This window comes from Malus domestica, chromosome 10 (assembly GCF_042453785.1).
Source record: "Malus domestica chromosome 10, GDT2T_hap1".
NCBI lineage: Eukaryota > Viridiplantae > Streptophyta > Magnoliopsida > Rosales > Rosaceae > Malus > Malus domestica.
In genome coordinates, this window is record NC_091670.1 from 6,166,428 (window position 1) to 6,191,666 (window position 25,239).

At 40.1% G+C, this 25,239-nt stretch overlaps 3 protein-coding genes across 3 annotated transcripts; all 3 read left to right on the forward strand.

Annotated features, from left to right (window-relative positions):
- Window positions 1-495: 495 nt before the first annotated feature.
- Window positions 496-11,282, forward strand: LOC103422084 (protein LPA3). The gene is made up of 12 exons (XM_029109464.2): window positions 496-981; window positions 1,964-1,994; window positions 2,353-2,445; window positions 2,523-2,585; window positions 2,807-2,918; window positions 3,118-3,203; window positions 4,092-4,150; window positions 4,264-4,366; window positions 4,445-4,505; window positions 10,554-10,636; window positions 10,735-10,815; window positions 10,944-11,282. Exons 1-12 carry the CDS (start codon window positions 647-649, stop codon window positions 11,001-11,003), a joined length of 1,167 nt encoding a protein of 388 aa, XP_028965297.2. The 5' UTR covers window positions 496-646; the 3' UTR covers window positions 11,004-11,282.
- Window positions 11,283-14,065: 2,783 nt separating this feature from the next.
- Window positions 14,066-17,478, forward strand: LOC103422088 (pentatricopeptide repeat-containing protein At1g71210, mitochondrial-like). The gene is made up of 2 exons (XM_017328624.3): window positions 14,066-17,030; window positions 17,111-17,478. Exon 1 carries the CDS (start codon window positions 14,195-14,197, stop codon window positions 16,967-16,969), a length of 2,775 nt encoding a protein of 924 aa, XP_017184113.2. The 5' UTR covers window positions 14,066-14,194; the 3' UTR covers window positions 16,970-17,030; window positions 17,111-17,478.
- Window positions 17,171-24,451, forward strand: LOC103422087 (uncharacterized). Its single transcript, XM_029109466.2, has 10 exons — window positions 17,171-17,251; window positions 17,842-18,161; window positions 18,256-18,365; window positions 18,558-18,765; window positions 18,865-19,387; window positions 19,513-19,764; window positions 19,878-20,069; window positions 20,152-20,226; window positions 20,352-22,880; window positions 23,899-24,451. Exons 2-10 carry the CDS (start codon window positions 17,980-17,982, stop codon window positions 24,199-24,201), a joined length of 4,374 nt encoding a protein of 1,457 aa, XP_028965299.1. The 5' UTR covers window positions 17,171-17,251; window positions 17,842-17,979; the 3' UTR covers window positions 24,202-24,451.
- The last annotated feature ends 788 nt before the right edge of the window (window positions 24,452-25,239 follow it).

The window sequence follows — 25,239 nt, forward strand, 5'->3', positions numbered from 1 at the left end:
AAACTGTTAAATTGTGAGCGGATGAAATTGAAATAAGCCCACCCTCCACCCTATACAACACGATAAGACGAAGACCTGGTTTGGGAGTTAGGTGCTTAAAAAAAACACCCATAAAAAAAAATTGTGAGGGTTTTAAGTATTTGGTAAACTGAAAAAAAAGGCTGATTTTGGAAGCTGCTGTGAGAATAAGCTGAAATCAAAAGAAAAAGCTGAAGATGCTATTTGCAGCTTTGGAAAACTGGCTTTTTTTTCAAAGCACACGCGGAAGTACAGTGCTCCTTTAATGAAAAGACCCACAATCAGACTGTTTTTTTTTTTCCAAAAGCACTTTTACAAAAAAGTTTACCAAACAGTCTGCTGATTTATTTCACAACCGCTTATTCTCACAGCATAACCGTTTATTCTCGCAGCAATTTTTTTTCAAAGCACAGCAATACCAAACCAGCATGAAAACTAATGATTGTCAAAATAATGTGTGATATAAAAATATATCTAATAATTGTCAAAATCAAAATAAACCTGTGAGGACCCAGCAGGAGCAACAGCAGAGTCCTTCAAATTCCTTATCATCATTCGTCTAATAATCCATTTCAGTTTCTTTTCCCTCCACCTCTCTCCCGCACACCAAAATCCCCAAAACACTGAGATGGCCATGGCCATGGCCTTGTCATCAACACCTCGCATTCTCTCTCCTTATTGCCCAACGCACCACTCATTTCTCTCTCACACTTCTCTCTCTTCCTTACCCAGGACTGCCACCACCCTCTCCGCCTTCCCAACTTCTCCAGCGCTTCCGAAATCTCCATCGAATAGCAGAAGAATCAAGTGCGTCGATAAGGCCTCTTCGGCTTCGAGCGCCGATCCAACGTCTGGAATTGCAGTCTACAAGCCCAAGTCCTATGAAGTTCTTGTTACTGATGCTGCAAGATCGCTTGCTTATGCTCTCGAAGACGGGAAGACCCGCTTGGAGATTGATTTCCCGTAAGTCCTCTTGCTCTTTTGTACGTTTATTTCGATTAGAATTTTTGAGTTTTGAGAGAAATTGCAGTACAAGTTATGGAAGATTTTGAAGTTTCTAACTTTTGTTTGTTTCATGGGAAATTGGTAATTTTCAGAGTGGTTTCTTGGTGCCCATTTGGTTAATCTAGCTTGGAATGGTTTTAGTAAAACCCAGCTTAGAATGTTCATTTGTGAGCATGCTATTTCAGTGCATTTGGACTGATTCGGTTTATCTTTTGTTATAAATTTCTTGTTTTAGATTGTAAAATCTCCATATACGTACATCATTCCTGAAAGTAGCCTTTGGGATTAGATATCGCTGCTGAAATTTACCTTCCATGGTGTTGAATTCATATATGTTCGGTCAGCGTACCAGCTAGTTCTTTGTCTAGTTGTATTTCTCTATTGAATGTTCAAAGAGATCCTAAGTTCGAATCCCACCTCGCCCATTGATCAGAGAAATATATGTTAACTAAGTGAAGCTCAGGCATGATCAATTAGGGATTAATGTTATTTATGACGATGTTGAGCACACTGTAATTTTGGGAATCTTGACATGTTTGGTACTATAAATAACTTTCCATTTAGGAAAAAGATGGAATTTATCTTACAAAGGCTGAGAAGCTTATGGGGCAACAAAGAAGTAGAACAAGGCTTCGGGAAGCTTACTTGACGAAATAAAAACTTGGTTAAGACAGTGCATGATAAAGGGCACATTACCTTGGAAATGCTAATAATAATGTAAAATATTTATGGAAGTTTGTTAAAAGAATGTTATGCAGTTTAGAGACTACTAGATAATGTGAGTTCATTCTTTTCTTTGGGATTCCAAACTATCTTTCCACTTGGATGAGCATTTTGGTATGTTTCTTATTGTTTAGACGCTTGGTTGGATATAATATTTTTGCCCTTCTAATACTTATTCTTTTTCATGTACCTTATATTTTCGAGCTTGTGCCTCCAGTCCCCTGCCTAGCGACATATCTTCTTATAAGGTATCTCTTTTTGCTACCAAGTTATTAGATTACTGGATGACCCATAATGGTCACACGCTATTGTTTATTAAAGGTTCTGTTCACTTTCCACTAGTTCCTTATAAGATGCATCCTGTTTCCACTCTATGTAGTCATCAGTGTTACTTGTTTTTTGTGTTCTGTTTTTCTTGGCGCTACTTAAACTTTAAAGTTATGCTACACTTACGCCCCAACCCCAAAGAAAAAAATGCTATACTTTAGCCCCAAATCATTGTTCTTTGATTTCATCTTATCAATTACAGTGATATAGCTTCTTGATGACACATAGCAATCTGAATACATGAGACATAATTTTCTCAACTTCCTAAACATGTAAAAGGGGTCTTCAGATGAATTCATTGATGCGAATGTACAACTTGTCTTGGCTGTTGTAAGGAAGCTCAAAGAAATACGGGAAACAAGAGCTTGCATTGTAAGAAGAATCTTTGTTTCACATAGACATTTTATTTTGTCAATTTAAAGAGTATGCTAAAAAATTTCTATCTTCAGGTGTTTCCTGATAAGCCAGAAAAGCGCAGGGCCTCTGAGCAGTTCAAAACGGCTATCGACTCAGTAAAAACATAACTCAGAATTTTACTATTCTCTAATTTCTTTGTGTAATTTAAATGCACCAGATCTCCTCACCCCACAAATTCAGAATTGATTTAGTGATTGAGAATAACTTTGCGATCAGAAAAGGTGAAATATTGCCAAAAGGGCTCTTGAGTAAGTAGATTACCGTTCAACATTAAGCTCTCTAAATCGTTTTTTTCATTTTGATTATTTTCTTTCAGCTCGATGATATAACAATAGGTTCCCTGGATGATGTCCCCAGTGGTCCAGTCACCAAGTTCTTCCAATCTATAAGGGACACACTTGATTTTGACTTTGAAGATGAAAATGAAGGTTGATTATGAATTTATAATATAGGACTCAAATGCTTGCTTGTTTATTTCGTCAAATGAATGCTTGTGTTCCTCTTCTTAATTTCATCTCAACTGAAGATTTTCATGCTAATTTGATTGCTTTCTTTTTGTTCAACGTATGATCCATTTTATCCGTGGAGTACTAGTTTTCATCACTATGTTATATCTTACAATTGCAGGTCGCTGGGCATCCAGTCAGCCTCCCTCTCTTTATATTTTCATAAATTGTAGCACTCGTGAGCTTGCTCCAATAGAGAAGTATGTGGTATGGTCTCCTCTTTTTTAGTTCTCTCAACCATTTTGAATGTTTGACTTGCAGTCATGATTTTAATATCATTTGATAGATGAATGCTCGTTCCTACCATTAAATTTTGTTATATATATATATATATATATATGAGTTTTATGTTTGATGATTGTATACTTCTATAAGTATTAACTATGGTTTTGGACTTGAAAACTTTTAAGGGTTTCTTATGGTGTCATAACTTTCGCATGCTAGTTATATTAATTGATATTTCCCAATCAATATATTTCTGTAAGATTAGTTTGATACCAGTAATCTTTCTAGTGCTGCAGATTTATCTTTTGGAATCTAAAAAAAAACAGTCGTTTAATCTAGAAGATCTAGAAACTGACGCACAAAACTCTGCTAAGCCATTTCAAGATTATGAACTTGAAAATTACAGAGGTCAAGAAATTAAATGTGCTAGCATTGGTTATTTAGTGATCTATCAAATGTGTACTCCCTCTATTACTGGATCCGAGGCCTGTGGTTTTAGGAACATGTAGTCTTATGCATATTTTCAGGTTCAACTCACAAGTGCACTTGTTTTACGTATTTACTAAATTCCATGTACAATTGAATTGATAATTTGATTTATTGGGCATCTTAAAATGTTAAGGTGTAGTATATATGCCATTTCCCGGCTACATAATCTTATTCCAATTCTGTAGCTAAGTATAGCATCGAGTCTAAAGGTGTCATCGTCTTGTTATAAGTTTGAAGTGTCTGCGTTCTGAAGTTGACTGTTTCACATTTTAAATCATGAGAATTGTGTGGCTGGTGTTATTGAATCTGTCAATTATTGTGTGAAGTATTATTGCTGCTGCTGCTGCCTCTTTTCCAACTGTAACTCTTTGGGATTTGCAGGAAACATTTGCCATGTCAACCCCAACACTTCTATTTAATCTTGAACTAGACACATTGCGGTAATCCTTATTGACCATCCATTGGAATCTGATTTTGCTATCTCTGAATATACTTTTCATCTTACATTAGAAATATACTTTTCATCTTACATTAGAATCTGTTAATTATGCAGTGCCGACTTGGGCCTTTTTGGCTTTCCAACCAAAGATTTGCACTATCGCTTTCTTTCTCAATTTACACCAGTGTTCTATATCCGAATAAGAGATTACTCAAAGGTATACAATTAATTTGCATTTCATAATTTTTTTTCTTAATATAAATTTTTGGTAACCATGTATTTGTTAACTCTCAAGACAGTAGCAGTAGCGCCTTATATAGTGAATTACAGTGGAGCACTATTTCGCCAATACCCTGGTATGTAATATGTTTTCTTTTTAACAAATTTTACCACCTGATTGTTGTCTATTCCTCGTCCTATCCTTGATAACCTTCATTAAGGTTTATAATCTAACTTCTCACATAAATTGGAGCACATTACTTGGATTTTAGATTAGACAATAAGTTCTCGGAGGAATGATTAAAGAATAGTCAGAAGTTATTTTAAGTTATGCTAAATTATGCAAGGCCTATTATCCATGTGACAAGGGTTTCTCAACATTAATGCCTGTTTGGATTTGACGAAGAATGCATTGTTCATGTTTGCAAATCGTGGTCACAAAAGTAACCCATTATAAGCACGTCAATAAATATTTATTCTTGTTTGTTTCCAACAGTCTAGAATTTGATTATTTTGGGACCATTTGTACTACTTGCAGAATCTGTGTGCATCTTTGTTCTAACACTGACTGTTATTCTTTTTGGTATGGAGTAGCCTTGATTTTATTGTAATTAACGTTTGTACTTGGAGGTGTTATTATTACGGTGGCGAGGGACATATATTCATCTTACTAGGAACATTTTATTTATCAATATAATCGTTGTTCTCTGATATCCTTTTTTGTACGTTTTAGAAGTTAGTATATACGACACTTCCATTTTTCTGTTTTATACTTTATGAAAAACAAGACGAAATCAGCTATGTGCTATGTGATTCTCACTGGAGGTTTATAAAATCTTATTCTGTGACGCCTTAAGGTGTCTGGTTGTCCCTTTGTAATTTCTTTACAACTACAACAACAACAACAACAACAACAAAGCCTTTTCCCACTAAGTGGGGTCGGCTATATGAATCCTAGAACGCCATTGCGCTCGGTTTTGTGTCATGTCCTCCGTTAGATCCAAGTACTCTAAATCTTTTCTTAGAGTCTCTTCCAAAGTTTTCCTAGGTCTTCCTCTACCCCTTCGGCCCTGAACCTCTGTCCCGTAGTCACATCTTCGAACCAGAGCGTCAGTCGGCCTTCTTTGCACATGTCCAAATCACCGGAGCCGATTTTCTCTCATCTTTCCTACAATTTCGGCTACTCCTACTTTACCTCGGATATCCTCATTCCCAATCTTATCCTTTCTCGTGTGCCCACACATCCCACGAAGCATCCTCATCTCCGCTACACCCATTTTGTGTACGTGTTGATGCTTCACCGCCCAACATTCTGTGCCATAAAACATCGCTGGCCTTATTGCCGTCCTATAAAATTTTCTCTTGAGCTTCAGTGGCCTACGACGGTCACACAACACGCCGGATGCACTCTTACACTTCATCCATCCAGCTCGTATTCTATGGTTGAGATCTCCATCTAATTCTCCGTTCTCTTGCAAGATAGATCCTAGGTAGCGAAAACGGTCGCTTTTTGTGATCTTCGCTAGATTGCTCCGGTCATTAGTGTGGATAAGTATATAAATGGATAGAGATAGGAAAGCAAACACAAGATGTACGTGGTTCACCCAGATTGGCTACGTCTACGGAATAGAAGAGTTCTCATTAATTGTGAAGGGTTTACACAAGTACATAGGTTCAAGCTCTCATTTAGTGAGTACAAGTGAATGATTTAGTACAAATGACATTAGGAAATATTGTGGGAGAATGATCTCGTAATCACGAAACTTCTAAGTATCGGAGTGTGGTGTCGTCTTGACTTGCCTTATCTGTCTCATAGGTAGATGTGGCATCTTCTCTGGAAGTACTCTTCCTCCATCCAGGGGTGGTATCTTTAACTGGTGGAGATGCACAAGGTAATGTATCAATTTCACTTGAAGCTTACTTGTAGTTTCAGGCTTGGTCAAGCGCGATACAAACCATGTAGTAGGAGTCCCCCAAGTCGCCGAGCTAGGGGGTCTGCTGAAAGAGGTGACAGACAAGGTAAGCAATCAGAGCTCCGACTGATTGTTCACCTTCTCCCCATCTTGCAGCAGCATGAAGGATAAAGAGAAGAAAAATGAGAAGAGATGATATGAGATACTTTTGCTTTTGAAGAAGTAACTTTCCACAGGCTTATTCTTGAACTGAGCTGGAGGGTTTTCTGGTTTCCTCCAGAGTATAAGGCCGACTGAAGAATTTGAGGGTCAAAACAAGTCCATCAAATCTAGAGTACGTTCCACCCTGCTGATATGGGATACTTTTGCTTTTGACAGAGTAATGGATGTATCGGCACGTGTGCTGTTACGCTTGTCTCCACATGCTTCCTTGTATCCTTCGCACTTGCCCTATCTGTTCCTCAAGCAGATGCGTAATCTTCCCTGGAAACATAACATGTTGAAGATGAGTACTCGAGAGCAATGCCAGGTAAGTAATCAGGTAAGGAGTTCCAGGCAGTCAGTTCCTGGCTGGAAGCTTGATTCCAAGTGCTGACTGATTGCTCTCTTTCTCCTTGTCTTGCAGGTAAAAACAAGGCCAAAGGAAAAGACAGGGAAAAAACATGATATGGGATACTCTTGCTTTTAACCCTGATGATATGAGATATTCTTGCTCTAGTATAGCTTGTTTGCAGAGGTATTATCGGGGGGAAAGAAAGCTGAATATTTCGAAAGGCTTCGTTGGGAGTGCCCTCTTAGATATGATGAAGGGTTGAGCATTTTTGCAGGTCTGCCTGTCCGTTGGGGATGGAGGTCGACATATATAGGAGTCTCCCTAACAACAAGTAGTAATGCTATTCCTTTACCCTGCTTGGTCATAGCACGGTAGTGGGAGCTGCCAGTTTCACATGTTTTAACTCTGTCAGAGCACTTTGAAAAAGTGGTCTGTGGTATCTGGCTCTCGAGATTCGGAAAACGATGCCTCTTCGATTTTTGAGAAAGCAATCATGCTGGGGGTCTGGCTCTCGAAATTCGGAGAGCAGTGTCTCTTCGATTTTTGAGGAAGTAATCATGTTGGGAGTCTGGCTCTTGAGATTCGGAGGGCGGTGCCTCTTCGATTTTGGAGCAAGCAATCCTGTTGGGAGTGTTGTCTCGAATGTGAGTAAAGGTTGGGCATGTTTGCTAGTCTACCTTGCCACGAAGCACAAAGGTTGACACACAGGGACTTTCCAATTATCCAGCAATGGTACTGTTCCTTTACCCTCTCTTCGCTTTTGAGAAAGTAGTCATGTTGGGAGTCTGGCTCTCGAGATTCGGAGGACGGTGCCTCTTCGATTTTGGAGCAAGCAATCTTATTGGGAGTGTTTTCTCGAATGTGAGTAAAGGTTGGGCATGTTTGCTAGTCTACCATGCCACGAAGCACAGAGGTTGACACACAGAGACTTTCCAATTATCCAGCAGTGGTACTGTTCCTTTACCCTTATGGGTAATAATATGGTAGCTAGACCTTCAAAATTTATGTGTCTAAACTTTGTTAGTGCTGTTTCTTTGCTATTCTTTTACCTTTCTTGGTCAGAGCGATGTAGTGGGAGCTGCAAGCTTCACGTGCTCAACTTTGGCAGAGAACTTTGGCAAAGTTATCTGTGGTACCCATGAGCTATTGTTGCGTGTGACAGGTGCTGACAAGGCTAGAAAAGTAGGTGCCTCTTCGATTTCTGAGATCGGCCCTCGTGGTCTCTGAGCAGCCCAGCTTTTGAGAAAGCGAGCGCCTCTTCGATTGATTCGGAGAACGATGCCTCATCGATTTTTGAGAAAGCAATCATGCTGGGGGTCTGGCTCTCGAAGATTCGGGAAGCAGTGTCTCTTCGATTTTTGAGAAAGTAATCATGTTGGGAGTCTGGCTCTCGAGATTCGGAGGGCGGTGCCTCTTCGATTTTGGAGCAAGCAATCTTGTTGGGAGTGTTTTCTCGAATGTGAGTAAAGGTTGGGCATGTTTGCTAGTCTACCTTGCCACGAAGCACAGAGGTTGACACACAGGGACTTTCCAATTATCCAGCAATGGTACTGTTCCTTTACCCTCTCTTCGATTTTTAAGAAAGTAGTCATGTTGGGAGTCTGGCTCTCGAGATTTGGAGGACGGTGCCTCTTCGATTTTGGAGCAAGCAATCTTATTGGGAGTGTTTTCTCGAATGTGAGTAAAGGTTGGGCATGTTTGCTAGTCTACCTTGCCACGAAGCACAGAGGTTGACACACAGGGACTTTCCAATTATCCAGCAGTGGTACTGTTCCTTTACCCTTGTGGGTAATAATATGGTAGCTAGACCTTCAAAATTTATGGGTCTAAACTTTGTTAGTGTTGTTTCTTTGCTATTCTTTTACCCTTCTTGGTCAGAGCGATGTAGTGGGAGCTGCAAGCTTCACGTGCTCAACTTTGGCAGAGAACTTTGGCAAAGTTATCTGTGGTACCCGTGAGCTATTGTTGCGTGTGGGAAGTGGGTGATTGAACAGTAAGATTCATGTGTTTTCTACTTCCCCAGAAGTCTTCGACAGAATGCCCATAATTTCCGCAAAGCTGAGTGTGCGTGTGACAGGTGCTGACAAGGCTGGAAAAGTAGGTGCCTCTTCGATTTCTGAGATCGGCCCTCGTGGTCTCTGGGGAGCCCAGCTTTTGAGAAAGCGAGCGCCTCTTCGATTTCTGAGATCGGCCTTCGTGGTCTTTGAGCAGCCCAACTTTTGAGAAAGCAAACGCCTCTTCGATTTCTGAGATCAACCCTCGTGATCTCTAAGCAGCCCAACTTTTGAGAAAGCAAACGCCTCTTCGATTTCTGAGCAGGCGCCTCTTCGATTTCTGAAGCTCCGTCGAGTGCAGATTTTTATAGGGGCTGGCATTAAGTTCCAAAGCACACTTGAATCTCCACCAGTAGAAGCTTCATTCTTGCACTTCTAAGATCTTGATTTGTCCGACCTCTTCTCTCTTCAACACCTTTGAAAATGTCTGGCCCCTCTGACCGTCGTTTTGACTTGAACCTTGTTGAAGAGGCAGCCCCGCCTTCTCCAGACAACATATGGCGCCCATCCTTCGTCTCCCTTACTGGTCCTCTTACCGTTGGGGATTCCGTGATGAAGAATGATATGACCGCTGCGGTGGTGGCCAGGAACCTTCTCACTCCCAAAGATAACAGACTACTTTCCAAACGGTCTGATGAGTTAGCTGTTAAGGATTCGCTGGCTCTCAGTGTTCAGTGTGCAGGTTCTGTGTCTAATATGGCCCAACGCCTATTTGCTCGAACCCGCCAAGTTGAGTCATTGGCGGCTGAAGTGATGAGTCTCAAACAGGAGATTAGGGGGCTCAAGCATGAGAATAAACAGTTGCACCGGCTCGCACATGACTATGCTACAAACATGAAGAGGAAGCTTGACCAGATGAAGGAAACTGATGGTCAGGTTTTACTTGATCATCAGAGATTTGTGGGTTTGTTCCAAAGGCATTTATTGCCTTCGTCTTCTGGGGCTGTACCGCATAATGAAGCTCCGAATGATCAACCTCTGATGCCTCCTCCTTCTAGGGTTCTGTCCAGTACTGAGGCTCCAAATGATCCCCCTCCGGTGCCTTCTCTTTCTGGGGCTCTACCGACTGCTGAGACTTCTCCTAAGCAACCTTTGTGAAGGCTCCCTCTTGTGTGTTTATTTTGACTCATGCATATGTACATATTTGTAGCTTATCGGGGATATCAATAAATAAGCTTTCCTTCATTTCAACGTATTGTGTTAAATACACCAAAGCCTTCTTCGCTAAGTTCTTTGAATTTTCTTTTGTTGAAGCTTGTATGTTGAAGCTTTCTGAGTGGAGCATGTAGGTTGGGGTAGTGTTCCCTTAATTTCCCGAGTGAGGAAAACTTCTCGGTTGGAGACTTGGAAAATCCAAGTCACTGAGTGGGATCGGCTATATGAATCTTAGAACGCCATTGTGCTCGATCCTGTGTAATTTCTTTACAACTGTTATTAAAATTATCTCCTCATCAGTTGGTATGGGTAAGAACTTAGTTTTATATTGATTTTATGTTTTTCAATATCAATGCGCTTGTAATCCCGACGTTTCTTTATCCAGGAAGGTTCTGCTATACAATCAGCTTGTTTGTGTTGTTAACCATGATTTTGTTGGCACTTTTTCTCTGAAAATCCTCTGGTTTTCTCCATGGGTATTTGTCTCATTTTTTTCTTCATTTTTTGCAGGGCCTTGGCAGGTAATGCTAAAACAAGCCGATGGTTCTTATGCTTGCGTAGCAGAGAGTGCAACACGCTTTACTCTGGGCGAAGTATATTTCTGTCTAAACCTCCAATCATCAGTCACTTTCTGTTAGTTGCTAGACATAATTTGTTATGCTTTAAGGCTGATTATTTGTGTACTGTTTAGACAAAAGAAGAACTTTTGAGGGTCCTGGGACTGCAAGAGGAACAAGGAAGCTCGCTGCAATTTCTTCGTAGAGGCTACAGGGTTAGCTCTCGTTATCATAATCGTTTTCTTTTCTCCCTCAAATTGTTTAGAAACGCGAATCCAAAAACAGATTTTTAAGGAATAATGACTTTGAATTCTAATTGAATGAGATGTGATCTAATATACAGAGTGCTACTTGGTGGGAAGAAGATGTGGAGTTGGAAGAATCTTCTGCTTGGCGTAATTGAGCAGCTCAGGGAAATGAATGCCGGTGTACCAACGGATCGCGGACACGCAGTTGAGCCGGATCATTCTCAGATGTAATCAAGGCATGGGCATGTGTAATCCATTGTAATCTATCATTTTTGGCTGAATTGATTCACCCACATAGGTAATCTAGTTCTGGTCTGTAAAAAATGTAACTAGTAAAATTAATTCTTTATCCCAAATGTTATTTGTAATTTTTGAATTGGATTCATCCTCCAACTGCAAGCTTGAGGCAATAGAGGTTGGTTGTTTTGTTTTTATCCCAGCAGTGATCTACACTAAATTAATCTGAACTAGGAGCGAGTTTCAAACTTGGCGGCGAACTGTACTGGTAGTGACGCAGTGAGTCCGGGACACAGTGAGTTGAACATGAAAGCCCTAACTATCGAAGCAAACCACCACTTATAAGAAAATAGCAAATTGTACTGGTAGTTATCTATTACGAGCTCAATGTATCAGCATGATACCGGCCAAAGAATCTTCAATGGTCAAGTTAATTAACAATATTAAGATTCAAGCAGTGAGCAATGTTCAAAATATAAAGTATAAGTTTATTATCTAATCCAATGTTGAGGTGGTAAATGTAATTTTCCCAACTCGTTGAGTCAAACATAATGGGATTTGTATAATTGTCCCTGGAGAACAAAATGGAACTAAGACCATCTCTAGTCCTTGGGTTAAAACCTAAAACTTTTAATTTCGAAAATTTAGGTTTTAACTCAATTTTTTTTCTCTAATCATTTTGGGTTAAGTTTTTAGCTCGAGAGTATTAAAAAATGAATTTAGGATAATTTTTTTCTTAAAGTAACTTTTTTAGAAAAAAGTTACGTAGACAATCATAATTTAATTTTATTAATATTTTAATCTAAAAATATTTAGATTCCGATAAATGTTGAAAAATCTTTAAACCGACATCATGAAACCCCGTTGAACACTACAAAAGAATATAAAACACATAAAATAATTTTTTTCAATTACCTTAATTGTTGGATTTAAATTTGGACCGTTAAATCTCACATATATAATGAGCCAATTCTACTAATCCAGAAAGAATTATGAGTTAAATTTGTCTCAAAAATAAGTTTTGGTTTAAAACTCATACTCTTTAAAGAGTTGGGGGAAGTTGGAGTAGGAAGCACTGGCATCCGAATTGACCACCTGAACCTCATCGCTCCCCCAAAATTTGTGGCGTGCGTAGTTGCGGTCTGGGGGTCCGCTTTATTATCGTAAGTCGTTTGTGGAGCATGTGATTGTACTTCCCACGGTTCCATGTTACTTAGCGCAGATTAAATTAAAATTGTACTGGGGAATACTTTGGTCTCGATGATTTGGTTTTGCACGCATGGTTTTAAAAGCTTCATCTCTTCATTGTCATCGTAAGCGCTTTTGGTCCGTTCAAAAGTATTCAGTGTCCATTTTCGCTGGGTAGTATAATGTAATTCCATGATGTTTAGTAGTATGACATACAACAACAACAAAACCTTTTCCTATTAAGTTGGGTCGGCTATATGAATCCTAAAACGTCATTGCGTTTGGTTATGTGTCATGTTCTCCGTTAGATTCAAGTACTCTAAGTCTTTTTTTAGAATCTCTTTCAAAGTTTTCCTAGGTCTTTCTCTACCCCTTCGACCCTGGACCTCTGTCCCGTAGTCACTTTCGTAGTATGACATAATGTTGTGATAATCGTTGCTGCAGCGTGATGTTATTAATACCGCACCAAATATCAGACTGCTCAATTTTTTGCCAAATCGAAACAGAGGAGCTTGTTCATCAGGTTTGTCTACCAAGAAATGGGTATTACATTCAACTGCAGAGAGGGACTGAAATTTCGACTTTGAAAGATGAAGGCAGGAAGGCATGGGAAACATGCCGGGAAGCTCTATCTGCATTCGGTATCAGCATTGAAGAGGGAGAGAAGATGCTTGGAAAGGCATTTGGCCTGGTTCATTCACCTTACTGGGGTGAAAACCGGAAGACGGAAGTACCAAAGTTTGAGATTGTATTCTGAGTTTAAACCTTTCCGACGATGACCTATGCAAGTTGCTAAAAAAATGTTTCCAGAGGCTCTTGGATGTGACCTTGAACGGGAGTTGAAAACCAATGTGCAGATCTTGGAAAAGGAATGGGGACTAAAAGGGAAATCTCTTCGAAACCTTCTTCTTCGAAATCCAAGAGTATTGGTTTCAATGTTGATTGCAAGGGAGATTGTATGGCAAAATGTGCTGGGTTCAGTTTTAGAAATACGAATCACAATTTGATATGTATGCATATCGATCTTTGTTTTTATGATGTTAATGGGAAGTTGTTGTTGGAACTTCAAAAAGGTTATCTTGCACTCCTCATGCGGAAATAGGAATGAGAAATCGCATTTGGTGGAGTGCGGGATTGCTATTTTGGATTGCCGATACCTCTTCCTCTTCTGTAAGTTATTTTTATACGTGTGTATGCGTGAAGAACAAGTGCATTTGTGCTGACAAATGAGTGTATTCCTTGGGATGTATCATCTATGAAACTTGAGCAACTCTCTTTCCAGAAATTATCTGAGTGACATAAATGTCTTACTCTTCACTATATTTTAACAATCGGAATAGTCTATATTGTTTTTAATCTATTCCGGCTAAAAGTAGATCAAAATAAGAAAGTGCCTCGTTAAAGAATAACCTTGTGAAAGAATAATGTCGCATAATCTAATTTGAACCATCCGATTCCGATGTATATCTTGCTAGGGTTAAGGGTTAAGATTGAAACTGTTGTAGGGTAAATGTTAAGATTGAAATTGTTGCATGTCCAGCAAAACTAGGAGTACACAGAGCCCTACTTTCGAGCGTTCAATAAGACACCGTCGCTGCTGAAATTCCCCTGCTTTATTGCCTTCAAACATTTACCATGTAACCAAAATAGATTGAAAATTAAATTTCAAAATTAAACGTCATTAAACACCCATTAACTAATTATAAAAGTTTAGAGGGTAAACGCCAAATCGGCAGTGCTTGGATTTCTGAGGCAGTGGCATAATGGTAATTTCAAATGCTTATAAAACCCGTCATATTTTAAACCAGGACCGGCGAACTGGCAGAGGGAAGACGGAAACAAATTGAGGCTGCGCTGGGTTCGGCGGCAGCAGCAGCAGCTCGGTCGACAATATCGACAGATTAACAAAACAGTAGTAATTATGCTTATTTCACTCAGAAATCTAGCCAAATCCAAGGCCAATACCAACTGCTCCCTTTGCTCCTCCTTCGCCGCCATCCTCGATGCCAATTCTCTTCTCTCCACCGCCGCCGCCGCCGCTGCTACCACCAGCAGCAGCGTCAGCGGTGGTTGTTATTGCTTTTGTTGTTCCTTGAGCCCCAACGCTTCCCCTGCCGCCGCTGCTTTCTCAACCATGGCCCGCATGACTGCGGCGAGGGACGTGGTCCTCTCTTTCAAAGAATGGTTCCAGACCCGCAACGACGCCTTATTGGACCGCATCTTCCTCATCCTCAAATCCTCTACCGACGGCGACCCCGCCGCCACCACCGACCGCCGCCTCAACGGCGACAGCGACATCCCCTTGCGCTATAATATCCCTTACTCCTCCGCCGACTTGGCCCTCTCCCGTCTCAGTCTCCGCCTCACGGAGGCCTTCGTCCTCGAGGTCCTCCGCTACGGCAGCAACGACCATGATGTCCTCTCCTGCCTCAAGTTCTTCGATTGGGCAGGCCGCCAGCCCAGCTTCCACCACACCCGCGCCACCTTTAACGCCATCTTCAAGATCCTTTCCAAGGCCAAGCTCATGTCTCTCATGCTCGACTTCCTCTCCACCTACCGCAAGCAGAGGTACGCCCACACCGTCCGATTTCACGACACTCTGGTCATGGGCTACGCCGTCGCCGGCAAGCCCTACATTGCCCTCCAACTGTTTGGTAAAATGCGCTTCCAGGGTCTCGACCTCGATTCCTTTGGCTACCATGTCCTTCTGAATGCTCTAGTGGAGGAGAGTTGCTTTGATGCTGTTCAGGTCATTGCCAAGCAGATTTCTTTGAGGGGTTTCGAGAACGAAATTACCCATTCCATCATGCTCAAGTGGTTCTGTAAGCAGAACTTGCTCGATCAAGCTGAAGCCTATTTGCGTCAATTGGTGTCTGACGGCAAGCCGGTCACTGGCCATGCCGTCAGTGTCCTTGTGGACGCCCTTTGTAAGCAGAAGAAGTTCCAGCATGCTGGCCAATTAGTCGAGGAGTTTCAGGACCTTGGGGTGGCTTTCATGGAGAGTGCTTATAGTGTGTGGATGCGTGATCTTGTTCAGGCTGGGAGGTTGGATGGAGCATTGGAGTTTTTGCAGAACAAGAAGTCGTTGGAAGGGTATGTACCTGATGCTTTTAGGTACAATACTTTGATATGTAGGCTTTTGAAGGAGGATCGCCTCGAGGAGGTTTGTGATTTGTTGATGGAGATGAAGGAGGGTAAGATTTCCCCTGATAAGATCACCATGAATGCTGCCTTGTGCTTCTTCTGCAAAGCTGGGATGGTGGATGTCGCACTTGAGTTGTATAATTCGAGATCTGAGTTTGGGCTCACTCCTAATAGTATGGTTTACAACTATTTGATCAATATTTTCTGTGGGGATGGTAGCATTGACGAAGCCTATCGAGTGTTGAAGCATTCTATGGAACAAGGGTATTTTACAGGTAGGAAAACATTTTCTATTCTGGCTGACTCATTGTGTCGAGAGGGCAAGCTTGAGAAGATGAAAGAGTTGGTTATTTTCGCCTTAGAGCGAAACTTTATGCCAAGTGACTATACATTTGATAAGTTCATTACAACTCTTTGCAGTACTGAGAGGGTAGAAGACGGTTATTTGGTACATGCGGAACTCAACAGAATTAATAAGGTTTCTAAAAAGAAGACATACTTTAGCTTGATAAATGGTTTTAACAGGTCGAGCAAGGGGGATATTGCTGCCAGGCTTCTGATTGAAATGCAAGAAAAGGGTCACTTACCAATTCGTAAACTGTTCAAAGATGTAATTTGCTGTCTCTGTGATATGGAAAATCCAGATAAGCAATTTTTTACTTTGTTGGAGATGCAGTTGTCTTGTAGGGAACCCAGCCGTGATATATACAACTTTTTCATCTACGGAGCTGGGCATGCCAAAAGGCCCGATCTGGCTAGACAAGTATTTGAGATGATGCAGCGGAGTGGGATTGATCCCAATGTGAGATCGGATGTTCTTATGTTGCAGAGTTATTTGAAGAGTGAACGAATTTCGGATGCATTGAACTTCTTCAATGATCTGCACCAGAGAAGAAAGGTGATGGGGAGAAAGCTATACAGTGCCCTGATCATTGGTCTATGCAAAGCCAAAAAGGTGGAAATTGCAGTTAACTTCTTGATGGAAATGAAAGAGAAGGGAGTGGTTCCAAGCGATGACTGTTACGAGTTTCTGATACAGTTGCTGTGCCAGAATAAAGAGTTTGATATGGCAGTAAATCTCATAAATGACTTGGAGAAAGTTGGCCGCCATATTACATCCTTTACCGGTAACATACTTCTGTTGCAATCTCTGAAAACTGCAGAGCTCTACAAGTCTTGGGTACGGCTGAGAGAGGAGCGGAATGAGATGTCTGATCGTTCAATGCTTGGTCTGCTCATTGGTGCGTTTTCTGGTCAGATTAAGGTGAGCCGAGATATTGGGAATCTGGAAGAAGCAATTGAAATGTGCTTTCCGCTAGACGTGTTCACACACAATTTGTTGATTAGAAGACTAAGCCAAAGCAACATGGAGCACGCTTGTGCTTTGTTCGAAAAGATGTGCCAGAAAGGTTATGAGCCTAATCGATGGACTTACGACGCCTTAGTAGAAGGTTTTCTTAGACATGGGAGGACATCTGAGGCAAAGAAATGGGTAGAAGTGATGTACCGGAAAGGGTTTTATCCAACAGGGCGCACAAATCTACTCATTTAATTGGATTTCATTCGATAGACATTACCCTGTTGCGAAGCTTGTACAAGCTTTTGCTGCCGTGGTAAGATTGTCTTGTTGATATTTTCGATTGTGTTTTCGACCATGTTGGAGTGCTAGTCACCAAACAGAGTTATTCAATAGGATGAGTCTTCGACAATATGCTACACTGAATATCGGACTGTGCTCTTTTTCTTTCGACCAGGTTTTTATCATACTGGAGTTTTCATGGCAAGGTTTTAGCGAGGCAGCATTACGAGCATCAAACATATCAAAGTTTCCTAAGTAATGATCAATTTTTCTCTTTTGTTTTGTTTTTATCCCATTGGGTTTTCATGCAAAGTTTTATTGGGCAACTATTATTGACTCGTGAACATTCGAGGAGAAGTATTGTAAATAACATTCATCATATGACAGCTCACTTCAGGGTTAATATGCAATATGTAGTCAGCTAGGACATTTTCTATATAAATTATAAGCCTATAAATAGACACTCTAATTTATCCTCTCAATCTCTCTTGTCACACACATGCCCATTTAGTTTTGTTATTATTTTTGTTTGATTTATTTAAGGACAATTAACTAGTAAAAATATTTTGAAATTTTGCTATAGAAATTATCAATGTTTATTATATGATCAATATATTATCATTGTGTGGTCGATATATACTCAATATCTGTAGTCATAGAAATTGATCAGTTTTACAAACTAAATGCTAAAATATGTTTATTGTAATTATTTTTTTATTTAATTAGATAAAAGAAAATATAAAGTTGATATGCAAAAAGCTAAATAGTGTGCCAAAAGTATAAGACCCATCTACTTTTGGGTCAAATATAACCCGGAACCATAAATGAAGAGCTGTTGCGTCCAGCAGGAGTAGCGGTTGATTTGAGTGAAGTTTCCAGAAGAAAGAAAAGCAAAGCTTATTCACAGAGAGTCCGCCAAATTTTGAGAAGGAAAGCAAATCACAAATTGAAACTGAAACCCTAGCTTAGCAAAGTGAAGAGCAATGGAGAAATCATGGTCATCGTCGGCACCGTTGAGCTCCGATGGCTCCCGAGAGCTTCAGTGCATCGGCAAGTTAGAAATTGAAAGGCCGAACCCCGTCGGCTTCCTCTGCGGCTCCATCCCTGTTCCCACCGACAAAGCCTTCCACTCTTGCGATTCCGCTCTCATTCCCTCCCGCCAAACGTCCGTACGCCTTCCTCTCTCTCTCTCTCTCTCTCTCTCTCTCTCTCTCTAGAGTTGTTTCGGTTTTCATTGATTTTGTTTGTGATTTTTTCAGAGTGAGTGCTCCGCGGTATCGAATGCTTCCGACGGAGACGGACCTGAAGAGCCCGCCGTCGCCGGACAATGTTCTTCCCATTGCTGCTGTGCACCCCAAGGCCGCCGGAGGTATGCTCACTTCTCTTTCAATTTTAGTCTAATAATATTTTCCGTTTTCAGTTTTTGATGCTATAATTTTATAGAGTATGTGGATGGTAGTAATATTGAAATAATTCGAGGGTTTTTTTAGAATTATTTTTGGCTTCTGATTCTGAAGCTGTAACAAGCATGGTATGGATATGGTATTATTTGTGTTGGCAGATATAGCTTGGGATAGTGGTACTGTTTCATCAAATCTCACTAGAAAATGTGAGGCCCTTGCGGTGTCTGGATTGGTTGATTATGGGGATGAGATCGACGTCATTGCTCCAGCTGACATTCTGAAGCAGATCTTCAAAATGCCGTATTCCAAGGCTCGATTATCAATTGCAGTTCAGCGTGTTGGACAGACGCTTGTTCTCAATACTGGGTGTGTATTAGCCTGCTAATGTGCTATTCTATTTTGTCCACTATTTTATAAAATTTAGAAAGAAAATAAAAACTTATCTGATCCTTTTCTCAAGTGTAGGCCTGACATCGAAGAGGGGGAAAAGTTAATAAGGAGACGTAAAAATCAATCAAAATGTGGAGATCAGTCTTTATTTTTGAATTTTGCTATGCATTCTGTTCGGATGGAAGCTTGTGATTGCCCGCCAACTCATCATGTTCCATCACAAGAGCAATCAAAATCCTCTGTTCTTCCTGGGGCAAATACTCAGTTTGTGGGACAGCATGATGATGTTGCTCCAGGTGGAAAATCAAATAGTCCAGAGTACACACAGGTTAAAAGGGATGATTTCTTTTTGGCAAATAAGAAGGATAAGAAAAATAAGGGGCGCAATCCTGTCAAAAAGACTTCACAAGTTGGCGAGAAGTCCAGGAGCTCAATACAAGAGTCTGAAAAACATAGAAGAGTTGGTAACGACGGGTTTCTAAGGGTTTTGTTTTGGCAATTTCACAATTTCCGCATGCTCATAGGGAGTGACTTGCTTCTGTTTAGTAATGAAAAATATGTTGCTGTTAGCTTGCATCTCTGGGATGTGTCACGACAGGTTGAAGTGGTGTACTAAAATTTTTGTCCTCTTCTTTTCCCTCCATTTCTATTTTTACGTATTAACTGTTTTCCTCTTTTTGTTTCTTTGTCTGTTTTTTTCCTTTTTATTAATCTTACTGGCAGGTTACACCATTAACTTGGCTTGAGGCCTGGCTTGACAATGTCATGGCAAGTGTGCCTGAGATGGCCATTTGTTATCATGAAAACGGTGTTGTGCAGGGATACGAGCTTTTGAAAACAGATGATATATTTCTACTAAAAGGGATCTCTGAGGATGGCACTCCTGCTTTTCATCCTCATGTGGTGCAACAAAACGGCCTTTCTGTTTTGAGGTTCCTTCAAGAAAACTGCAAGCAAGATCCTGGAGCTTATTGGGTACTGATGTGATTTGATTTTATTTGAAACTGATTTTTCATTTGCCTTTTCCTTTTGCAGTTTGATTTTTTGCAATTCCCATAATAATATTCATTATATCTTAAAAATTTCAGCTGTATAAAAATGCTGGGGAAGATGTCATTCAACTCTTCGATCTTTCTGTGATTCCCAAGAACTGTTCTTCTGATGATTGTGATGATAGCTCAAGCTCCCTTCCTTCTCTATTGCATCGAGGAAGAAGTGATTCTCTGTATTCATTGGGGACTCTCTTGTATCGAATTGCTCACAGGCTTTCACTTTCAGTGGTATGGAAGAAATTTGACTATTTTACTCGCTAGCTTCCTTTCCTTCTTTTAGTGATTACTAATTTATTTGGAATTCCTGCAGGCTCCAAATAATATGGCAAGGTGTGCTAGGTTTTTCAAAAAATGTTTGGAATTCCTAGATGCGCCAGATCATCTGGTACTATATAATGAACTGACGCTTTTACCTTTTTATATTTGTTTGGTTACTAATTCAGCATTTTTGTCAAATTAGATAAGTCACAGAAATAAAATGATGACTGTAATTGATGTACTGCTTAACAGGTTGTGCGGGCATCTGCACATGAACAATTTGCAAGGCTTATTTTGAACCACGATGAAGAGCTGGAATTAGAGCCTGATGATCTGCCTGTAGAATGTGAACTTACAGTCACTGATGCTGAAGAAGATTCTTTGGACTTTTTAAGTAGCAATTCTGAATCGATGGTACATGAAGAACCTCAACTGGTGGGACAGGAAAAATCATATGACGATGATCAAAATGTTGAAGATTTAGTAACTGAAGCTTCTGTAAAGATGACTTTAGAAGCAAATGCATACTCTCCCAGAAATTTGATAGCAGAAGGTAGCACAGACTACGGAGATTTGACAGAAGCTGCACCAAATTCCTCTGGTATTGAAAGCTCTGCAGTTTGCAAATTGCCTGCAACAACCGGACATGTAGTTCAAACTGTTGCTGAACCAATCTCTTCTAAGCTAGCTGCAATACATCATGTTTCTCAAGCTATTAAATCTCTCAGATGGATGCGCCAACTGCAAACTACTGAATCAAAGTTGATGGACCAGGAGAGTGAAACCCATGATAGGCCACCTTCATCTGTTAATCTTTCTGTTTGTGCATGTGGTGATGCTGACTGTATCGAAGTTTGTGACATTAGAGAATGGCTTCCAACATCAACATTGGATCACAAGTTGTGGAAACTTGTTCTTTTGCTTGGAGAGTCATATTTGGCACTTGGACAAGCTTACAAGGAGGATGGTCAGTTGCATCAAGCTTTGAAGGTTGTAGAATTGGCCTGTTCTGTATATGGATCAATGCCTCAACATCTTGAAGACACAAAATTCATTTCTTCCATGAATAGTTGTTTTCCATCACCAACAAAATTCAGTTATACAAATAAAAAGATTACATCATCTAATAGTGATCGGGAAGATCTGAGCTCCAGCTCCACTCATGGTTGTCTTTCTTTCGAGCAGTTCTCATCCATCTACCTCTTCTGGGCCAAGGCATGGACACTGGTTGGAGATGTTTATGTTGAATTCCATTTGGCTAAGGATAGTATCACCTCTCCACCAGCAGAGGGAAAATATTCTATTAGAGAGTTGAAAGTTTCATCCGAGGTTGTCAAAGAAGTTAAAAGGCTAAAGAAGAAGTTGGGGCACAATACACAAAACTGCAGTTCATGTTCTCTAGTAAATTGCAGCTGCCAGAGTGATAGGGCAAGCAGTGGTAGCAGTGCAAGTAGTAGTAGTGGCAATATGCGCTTGGTAAATTCTGGCAGGAAATACAGTAAAAGACCATATGCTAAGAGCAATGCCTTCTCGCTTGCAAGAGAGACTGAAGATGATAATCCTTGTTTGAAAACTGAGAGTGGCAAGGTGTCTGATTGTGGATATCTACACCAAAAGAGAAACGGTGAAACCATAGAACAATCTTCAAATATGGATAAGCTTACAGTGAAACATGTGTCATCTGATAATTCTGACAATTTAGAGGGCACTTTAGGAGTGCATGACATGGGACCGATACTGGCCTCTCAATCTAATGCTTCTTTGAGAGAAACAACGAAAGTGAAAAATGGTGGGATATTCAAGTTCCTTGGAGGTCCTGCAGTTGGAGATGCTGAAAACAATCTTTCGGAAGCCTGTTGCTGTTACGAAGCTGCTACAAAGGCATTAGGTGGTCTTCCTTCCGGTTCTGCTGAACTACAATCTATAATGAAAAAGAAAGGGTGGGTATGCAATGAACTGGGTCGAAACAGACTTGAAAGGAAAGAACTAAAAAAAGCTGAATTTGCTTTTGTAGATGCTATAAAAGCATTCAGAGAAGTCTCTGATCATACCAACATCATATTGATAAACTGTAACTTGGGGCATGGAAGACGGGCATTGGCAGAAGAGATGGTATCAAAGATTGACGGTCTCAAGGGGCATCCGATCTTTCATAACGCATACAACCATGCATTGGAGACCACAAAGTTAGAATATAGTGAATCCCTTAAGTATTATGGGGCAGCAAAAGCTGAACTCAATGCTTTTGTTGCAGAGGCTGGCTCTGAACTAAACAATTTGAGGACTGAGGTATATACACAGTTTGCTCATACGTATCTGAGGCTCGGAATGTTCTTGGCAAGAGAAGATACAACTGTTGATGTCTATGAAACTGGAGTCGTGCATGTCAGTTCCACTAGTCCTAGTGGCAGAAAATCAAGAAAACAATTTCGTAAGCATGAGATTTCAGCCAACGATGCCATTAGAGAGGCACTGTCTGTTTATGAATCATTAGGTGAATTGCGGAAACAGGAGGCTGCATATTCCTATTTTCAGTTGGCTTGCTACCAAAGGGATTGTTGTATGAAATTCTTAGAGCTAGATCATAAGAAAAACAACTTACCCAAAGGCGAAAACACAATTCTCCAACGAGTCAAGCAGTATGCATCCTTGGCAGAGAGGAACATGCAAAAGGCCATGGATTTCTACAGCCCAAAAACGCATCCTACCATGTACCTAACTATTCTTATAGAGAGATCAGCTCTTTCATTGAGCCTTTCAAGCCCCTTACACTCAAATGCAGTAAGTTCTTGAACTTGCTTCATACATAATGCATTGAATTTCGCTTGCAAATGTCTATCCACCTTTTTTCAAATTCAGAGACTTGAAAGTATATGTTATACACATTTGCATGCACAAATGGCACCACGTTTAGCTGTACGTGAAATCAAATTATAATATGTATTTAAAATGAGAAGATTATTTCTACTATTTATTTGATGAAGTGATAATGCTCCCTTCTTTTTTTTTTTAAATTTGAGTTGTTGTACTATTTTAGGAATTATAAAGGGGAATTGAATCCTAAAGAGAGATTTTATTCATCTTGATGACTCTCTAACTTGTCCCGTTTATCACCATGTAACATAACACTAAGTTGGTTAGGATTGTATTTGATTAGGAAGTTGATCCTATCACCATGTAACATAACACTAAGTTGGTTAGGATTGTATTTGATTAGGAAGTTGATCAAGGGGTTTAATCTTGATTTACAGACTGGCCCTATAAAAAGGGAGTTTTAACGAAAAGCCTGCGGTACTATTCACTTTAACGAAAAATCACATTTTTACACTAAAAAGTCAAACCTGGTACTATTCACTTTACCCTTTATTTTGTCCTTATCATTAAACTCAAAGTTTTCAAGCCCTTTTCATTAGTTTTCCTAAAAAATGGAGTGGGGATATGATATGTATTCATACTATTGGAAGTTGATCAAACTCCTTGTGGTCTCCTCTCTTTCATTTCTTGGCTATCTGTTCTGCTGCATCAGTCTTCCGTAGTGTTTACATCAGGCGGTAACAATGTAGAGGCCATTTATACATTTCGTTAGTTATACTGCAATTAATTAACATAGATAAGTACACTTAGCATGTATTGAACGTTATGCTATTCTTTATTTGAAGAGTTCATCGTAACTAGGATTATGACTTCATATAATTTTGTGATGTAGTTCCAGACACAGTTTATATAATCTTGTCTCACTGTTATTGTTTCTGTTACAAATAAAATACTCAAAGAATCTAAAACATTGCTTGTGTTCCAGATGTTGGAATCAGCTCTGTCTTGCATGCTTGAAGGACGGTATGTGTCAGAAACAGACTCGGACTCTTGGAAAACCGATCACCCCGAGGTACACGCCAAGTTTTGGAATCAGTTGCAGATGATTTTGAAGAAGATGCTGGGTGTGGCACTTTCTTCACGCACAAGCAAATCTTCTGTTTCCCAGCCAGCTTCAGTATCCAGCAGGTGTGGGGATACTGAAAAATTGAGGGGGCTTTACAAACTCTCTCTCAAATCCACAAACTTAAATCAATTGGATGCTATTCACTCCTTGTGGACATCATAATCTTAATCTGGAAGTTGTTTCTGCGCAACAAACCCTATCGTAATTATACGTCGATAACAGATTGGAGAGAGAGAAAGCTTGGGTTCTGCACTGCATATCATAATACCAAAGCATTGCTTCAGGAATTGAAGGGTGAGAGTATGATTTGTTGAATCTCTGATATTCTGTTACTTGTATTGTATGTATGTGTGTATGTATGGATTTATGCAAGTAATATGTATGCAAGTATGCTTTGCTGGTTTTGAGTTAACTTACGCTCCCGTCGCAGAATCCGGAAGAAAACTGAAAAAGTTTGTCATTAGTGCAAATTTCCAATGAAATATTTCTCCATTCAATGATTTCAGAGATTTTTCAAAATACTTGAGAGTTTTAAACTGTCAGGTCTTTAAACGAAAGATACAATGACCAATGACCAAAATTTAACGATTTAACGATTAAAATTTCAGGAACATAGAGAGCAACATAGAATTTTTGATGAATTTGATTCCATGCAATTTTTGTGGATGTTGAGTGGCTTTGGAGATTTACATGCTTTGGGTAACATGAGTTTTGACATGTGAAATGAAGGTCTGTAGACGATCCGGTTAGAAAATATGATTAATGAGACTAGAGGGTAGAAGAAGACCTAGAAAGATTTGAAAATAGACTTTAAGAAGACATGGAGTATCTAGAGCTAACAAAAGACTTGGTGCAAAAAAGGGATTTATGTTTCTAAATTTGTTATAATATAAGAGGACTCTTGGAAAACCGATCACCCCGAGAAACACGCCAAATTTTGGAATCAGTAGCAGATAATTTTGAAGAAGATGCTGGGTGTGGCACTTTCTCCACGCGCAAGCAAATCTTCGGTTTCTCAGCCAGCTTCAGCCTCCAACAGTCGTGGGGATTCCATGCAAACTTTGTGGATGTTCAGTATGAGTAGAATTCAATGTTTAGTGGCCTTGGAAATTTAAATGCTTTGGATAACATGAGTTTTCACATGCTAAACGAGACCTATGGATGTTGAGGTTAGAAAATACGGTTTAAGAAGAGCCTCAG

Bases quoted from the DNA above. Each gene is read 5' to 3' on its own strand.
- LOC103422084 (XM_029109464.2), top strand. From the start codon at position 647: ATGGCCATGGCCATGGCCTTGTCATCAACACCTCGCATTCTCTCTCCT. The intron at 982-1,963 runs GTAAGTCCTCTT...TTGTGCCTCCAG, and splicing joins CGCTTGGAGATTGATTTCCC to TCCCCTGCCTAGCGACATAT. The intron at 4,506-10,553 runs GTATGTAATATG...CATTTTTTGCAG, and splicing joins ACTATTTCGCCAATACCCTG to GGCCTTGGCAGGTAATGCTA.
- LOC103422088 (XM_017328624.3), top strand. From the start codon at position 14,195: ATGCTTATTTCACTCAGAAATCTAGCCAAATCCAAGGCCAATACCAAC.
- LOC103422087 (XM_029109466.2), top strand. From the start codon at position 17,980: ATGGAGAAATCATGGTCATCGTCGGCACCGTTGAGCTCCGATGGCTCC. The intron at 18,366-18,557 runs GTATGCTCACTT...TTGTGTTGGCAG, and splicing joins GCACCCCAAGGCCGCCGGAG to ATATAGCTTGGGATAGTGGT. The intron at 20,070-20,151 runs GTATGGAAGAAA...GAATTCCTGCAG, and splicing joins ACAGGCTTTCACTTTCAGTG to GCTCCAAATAATATGGCAAG.